This window comes from Nestor notabilis, unplaced genomic scaffold (genome assembly GCF_000696875.1).
Source record: "Nestor notabilis isolate BGI_N333 unplaced genomic scaffold, ASM69687v1 scaffold24485, whole genome shotgun sequence".
NCBI classification, from domain to species: domain Eukaryota; kingdom Metazoa; phylum Chordata; class Aves; order Psittaciformes; family Psittacidae; genus Nestor; species Nestor notabilis.
Genome location: NW_009930976.1, coordinates 5,351 through 11,192, shown reverse-complemented (window position 1 = coordinate 11,192; position 5,842 = coordinate 5,351). Strand labels below are relative to the sequence as shown.

Below are 5,842 nucleotides of genomic sequence, written 5' to 3'. Positions count from 1 at the left end.
CCAACCCCACTGCAAACAGCTGGTATTGGGGTGTCACCGTCCACCCTGGGTCAGGCACAGGGTGCAGTGGGGAGGATGGATGCTCCCGGGGAGCTCCTGCAGCTCCACCAGCCCACGCTGGGTCCCGTGGTAGATCTTTCACGAACTGCATCCATCCACCCCCATGCACTGAAATACAGACGACAGCTCCCGGGCGCTGGGATTTGCTGATGGGAACAGCTCACCAGGGCGCTGAGCAGAGAGTTTCTGGTCCGGGGCTCGAAAGGCACCAGCAAAAATGAGCCCTGTGGGGTGACAAAGGCTGAAACTTCACCCCAACTCCTGCATTTAATCCCTCAGCAGCACAGGGACCAGCCTGAGGGATGTCACAGCTGCTAGGCCATGCGTCTTCCAGCAAAATCCATCTCAAAACTGATGCCTGGCTCTTTCTCCCCTCTTTTCCAGATCAAAAATGACTGTCAAAGCTGTAAAAATGGGGTGCATGGCCCCAAATGTCTATTCTAAAGTGCCTGATGGAGGATGGGGTTGGACAGTTGCTTTTGCTTTCTTCTTTGTGGAAGCACTCACCTACGGCATTATAAAATCATTTGGTGTCTTCTTTAATGACCTGATGGAAAGCTTTGATGAAACCAACAGCAGGATATCCTGGATAATATCCATATGTGTGTTTGTGCAGACCTTCACAGGTAAGAATGGCAGGCATCCAGCGTGGGTGCAAGGGGCAGCCGTAGTGCTGACTCATCAGACAAGGACCTGGTACCGGTGACTTTGGTGTCTCTAATGGCTCTGTTATAAATAACAGCCATAAAGTGCAGAGCTTTGTGCTCCTGGAATAACAAGAAATGTCTGTCTCAGCCCAGCCATACCTTCGAGCCCCAACTCGTGTCCTTCTGCGTGGCACAAGGACGTGGTGCACGTTGCTGAGCCTGGCGTGGCTGTTCAGCAGAGGGTGAAACCAAGAGTTCTGAGACCCAGCTCCGTAGTGAAAAGGGCTACAAATAACTTGAGCCTCGCTGAAATCCACTGGTGTCTGTGGATGTTGCTGTAGGCTTGTCCCTTGCACCCATCCTAGTCTTTTCTGATCATTTATCAGCACATCCGAAGCGCTGTGCAGTGTTCAGGGATGGCTCCGGGGTGATGCTCTGCTCTGTGGGGCTAGCTGGCAGGGGAGGTGGCGTGTTCCGGGGATGTGGGCAGGCGTATCAGAAGAGCCTCTGGAGCACGTGGTAGCTGAGGTTGCTGATGAGTGTTGACCACATCTCTCTTCCTGTCCTGTCCATCCAGCTCCTCTGTCAACAGTCCTCAGCAATCGCTTCGGTCACCGCTTGGTGGTGATGGCCGGGGGGGTGCTCATCAGCACCGGCATGGTCATCGCCTCCTTCGCCCGCTCTGTTGTGGACATGTACATCACCATCGGCGTCATCTCTGGTGAGTTGTCCCTTTCTTGTAGCTCCAAACCCTTTGCTCTCCTGCATCTTCCCACAAGCGTGGCTCTGGCCATGGAGGGGTTTTACTCACTATGACGTGGGGAGTGCTTAAGAAATGCTGCTGACCCTTCTCAGCTGGTTCTACCCTTCCGGCCAAGGCGATGACCTGGGCTCAAGGCTCGGTCTTGTGCCCTTGGTCTCACCCTGGGGATCACCTTGGGCCTTGGTCCTGCAGCTGTACCGATTGCTCCTGCTTGAGTGGGGAGATGAAAGCTGCTCATGGAGCCAGATCCTCCAACCTCTCCCTTGATTTTGTGTTTTCCCTGATACTTTTCCCCTTCTCCAGTCTGTTCTGGGATGTCCTGCTCACATCCATGGCCAGGAGCTTGCCTCGCTTAGGGGATCAGTTGCTACAGGCTCAAACTCTTTAGGCAGATGAGGTCCTCCAATGGACCCCGCTGGCTGTTTGGGAGCAGAAGGCATGAGCTGGGAGGTTGGGTCTCTTGTTTTGGTTTTTCTTTCTTTCTTTTTATTTTTTCTTTCCCCCCTATCCAGTTTAAAAGAAAATAACATTGTGGTTTCCCCAATGATTTTCTTCCAGGGTGACTTGCTGAGTTGGCCGAAATGATACTGTAATCTCGCCACTGGGAAAGCTGACTTAACGTGTTCTCGCATCGGTGTTTCCCCCCTCCCTTACTTGTTGTTATGGCAATTTTTGGCATTTATTCACAGGCCTCGGATACTGCCTCTCTTTCCTCCCGACTGTCACCATTTTATCACAGTATTTTGACAAAAGGCGTTCGCTGGTCACAGCGGTGGCATCTACAGGGGAATGTTTCGCTGTCTTCTCCTTCGCACCAGGTACAGAGCCCAAATGCTGCGTGTCCGTACGCGCGTGCCTAAAGCCTGATGCTGCTCCAGTCCTTTTCCCAAGCAAATAGAAGCCAGTCGATACCAACTTGGTGCTCATGAGCTGCTAAAGCCCCACAGGTGGTTGCTCACATGCCCGGGGGGCTCGTGCTCTGCAAACAGGGTTACAAGTAATCCTAGAGGCTGGTCTCACCGTGCCCAAGCCCCCCCAGCATGACGTGTGCCAGAGCAGGACGTGCCTTGCTGATACACAGCCTGCCCGGTTCCCTATATAGATCTAGCAGGCTAAAAATAAGACCGAGAAACTTCAGCTATTTAAAACATACACAGTACACATAACTGTTCCTAAAGGTTAGTGAGCCTGTGCTTAGCATGAGCTGCTCCAGCCTTTTGGGGACCTGTCCCCAGGCAGCATGTCCCTGTCTCTGCAGTTCAGGTGGTCTTCTATTGCACACACTTCCTGTCAGCTAATACCCATTGCAGAGCTGCTCTGATTGCAGATGAAGGCTTGTAATTGACTGGTAACATGCACCTTTGAGTAGAGCGAAGAGACTTCCTCTAGTAGCTGGTTTCAGGGTGGGGGCAGCCGAGAGGAAACTTGAATGCTGAGTTTGCTCTCATTCACTAAAAATAACACCACCTTCATCCTCGCGCATCCCAGACTCGCTGGGACCTCACAAGCGGTTACCTAGAGGATGGCTTCTGCTAGCCAGATGTTAAAGGTGGCTTCCTCCCATCAGCTGCAGTAGAAAGAGTTAGAACGTGGGTGCCAGACCCCTGGGTGGCCCTGGGCAGGATGGACCAGGAGGGACCCTGCTCAGCCTCCATGAGAGCTGAGGTGCTGGGGACTCTCTGGTGGTGAAGCTCTAGTTCAAATAACTCCTTGGTGTAACTCCAGGCTCTCCTACTCACACTTTCTTCTTCTGCCCTCTTCCCTCAGCAATTACTGCTCTGAAGGAGCAGATAGGCTGGAGATACAGCCTCCTTTCTGTTGGGGTGCTGCAGCTGAGCATCGTCGTCTGCGGATCGCTGCTGCGACCCATCATCATCAAAGAGCAAGAAGAAGTGAAAGCGCAGCCTCCAGAAGAGCCCGCGGAGACCAAGTACATGCTTGAAAATGAGCAAACACGCACCTCAATAGAGTCCATAGACTCAGGAGTAGAAATAACTACCTCACCCAGCAATGTGCCTGGAAAAACCAAAGCAGAGCCGAAAAGTGAAGAACCAAAGGAACACGTACAGATACTTGCTGAAAATAACAGCACCCCTCCAGAACCAAAAACCAAACTACTGGACTTTTCTGTGATGAGAGACTATAGCTTTATCTGTTATGCATTGTTTGGCCTGTTTGCTACCCTGGGCTTCTTCGCTCCTTCCCTCTACATCATTCCCTTGAGTCTCAGCCTTGGCATCGGCAAAGACCACTCTGCATACATACTGTCAGCCATGGCGATTGCAGAGGTCTTTGGAAGAATCTCAGCTGGCTGGGTCCTCAACAAGAAGCCCATCCGCAAGATCTACATCGAACTCATCTGCGTTGTCCTGCTGTCTGTAGCGTTGTTTGCCTTCCCTTTTGCCTCCGAGTTCTGGGGCTTGATGACATGTAGCATATTCTTCGGGTTCATGCTCGGAACGGTAGCGGGCACGCATATTCCCCTCCTGGCAGAAGACGACGTGGTTGGCATCGAGAAGATGTCTTCTGCGGCTGGTGTCTACGTCTTCATTCAAAGCTTAGCTGGGTTGGCTGGACCACCCCTTGCAGGTAGGTCTGAAACTCATTTTAACTTTGGGTTTGGGGTTGTTTTTTTGGCATGTTGTTGGTGCTGATCTGTCTAGAAAGTGTTCTGGCAGCGCTAATCATAGTACTAGCCTAAAAGCCCTGCAACTAGTATTAGAAGACTCTCAGAGCCAGAAGACTGCTGCAATGCAGCTCTGCAGAGTCCCACAGATGAGGCGGTCTCTGCTGAGGAACCTTGGAGTGAAGGAAAATACTGCAGTGCTCCCCTGATCCTGCTAGAAACCTAAAACTGGCATCACTTCAGGCTCTAGCGAGCGGCAGAAACGAATCGCTTCCACTGTGCATGTATTTCTGCCATAGACTACAGAAAGGTGAAGTCTCTGGCATCATAAATAGATGCATTTCGTGCCCAGAGGCATCTTACTCGCCTGAAGATGACACTGTGCACCCCTAAACACAACGTGTTCTACTTTTATTTAAAGTAGCATCTGTTTGTCATAGAGTAGCTTCTGACTGCAGACAAAATGATGCAGTGGTACCCAGATTAAAGTGGTACCTGGATTCAAAACCCTACAGCAGGGATGGATGGGCATGGGAGAGGGGTGTCACTTGTGGCTAACTGCTGTCAATGTGTCTCTGTAGGTGTCATAGTGGATACGACACAGAACTACAGCTCAGCCTTTTACTCCTGTGCTGCTGGCATGGTCCTGGGCGCCGTGTTCCTGTCCCTGGTGAGACCATGCAAGGTTGGGCTGTGCCACCGCCCGCAGCGGGGCGCAGAGGAGAGCGCGGCGGGAGCTGCTTCAGATTTACCTGAGGACTTTATAGACATGGATATTGGAAAAGGAGAAAATTCGGGAAAAGGAGAAAATTCGGGAAAGGGTGAAAATTTGGGAAAAGGCGAAAATTCGGGAAAAGGCTCTGACAACGTGGTGTAACCCCCCTCCACGTCCCTTCTCCATCTAACTCTCCTCATCGCGAGACTGGGCAAGATGTCAGCTCTGCTCCACGTTTTAAAGCTCCATTCTAAAGGGAATGTGAAATTTTAAATGTGAACAGTTGCTACCAACAACTTCTTTTGGTTTTGGTTTTTTTTTTTTTTTAATTATTAGGAAGAACTTTTTTAACCAACAATGGAAAGCTCCATAGAAAATACGGATAGCCACATAAGGATAACTTGTGTCTAGCATGAAGATGTGATGCACACTCCTGCTTTCCTGATAACAACATAGGTAAAGGTTCAACTGACCCCAGAGAAACTGAGAACAGCAACAGCAGAAGCAGCTCAGCCTCTGACTGTCCTCAACCATCCCCTACCACAAATTCCAAGCAAATAAGACATCGATAACATGAACTGGAGACACTCATTTCATACACCACCAGTAGCCAAGCGAATCTTCTCCTAGAAGAATAAGGACTCATGTTTTAGGTTGGAGGAGGCTAGGCTAGATAGCTGACTTAATAGAAACCATTGTTAATGTTCTTAACTTGAACGACACAAATGCTGGGAAATCAGAGGCTCCATATGTCTTTATGGCCAGTTATTACTGCACATCTTAATCACAAGATGATTTTTCTTCTCCTGATTGGTATCCTTAGAACTGTTTTTTCTGTTGATAGTCAGCTCTGATGTACTGTTTCTAATTTAATTAGTATTTATTAATTTATTCTAAGATTGTTAAAGGAGGTTAGCTTAAATAACTGGAGAGGAAAAATCATCTTCTGCGTAACGGAAAGCTGTCTTTACATCACCCTCTTCAACACCTATCTTGTATTGCTAGCTTGTGAAATTGTTGGGAACCTTACA

General features: G+C 49.8%; 1 protein-coding gene across 1 annotated transcript; it reads left to right on the top strand.

The window, feature by feature from the left end:
• Window positions 1–445: 445 nt before the first annotated feature.
• SLC16A6 (solute carrier family 16, member 6) lies at window positions 446–4,973 on the top strand. Its single transcript, XM_010015672.1, has 5 exons — window positions 446–686; window positions 1,285–1,428; window positions 2,160–2,288; window positions 3,238–4,059; window positions 4,678–4,973. The coding sequence occupies exons 1-5, from the start codon at window positions 452–454 to the stop codon at window positions 4,971–4,973; spliced, it is 1,626 nt and encodes a 541-aa protein (XP_010013974.1). The 5' UTR covers window positions 446–451.
• The last annotated feature ends 869 nt before the right edge of the window (window positions 4,974–5,842 follow it).

Coding starts and splice junctions, on each gene's coding strand:
- SLC16A6 (XM_010015672.1), top strand. CDS start 452: ATGACTGTCAAAGCTGTAAAAATGGGGTGCATGGCCCCAAATGTCTAT. Junction 1,429..2,159: donor CACCATCGGCGTCATCTCTG/GTGAGTTGTCCC, acceptor ATTTATTCACAG/GCCTCGGATACTGCCTCTCT. Junction 2,289..3,237: donor TGTCTTCTCCTTCGCACCAG/GTACAGAGCCCA, acceptor CTCTTCCCTCAG/CAATTACTGCTCTGAAGGAG.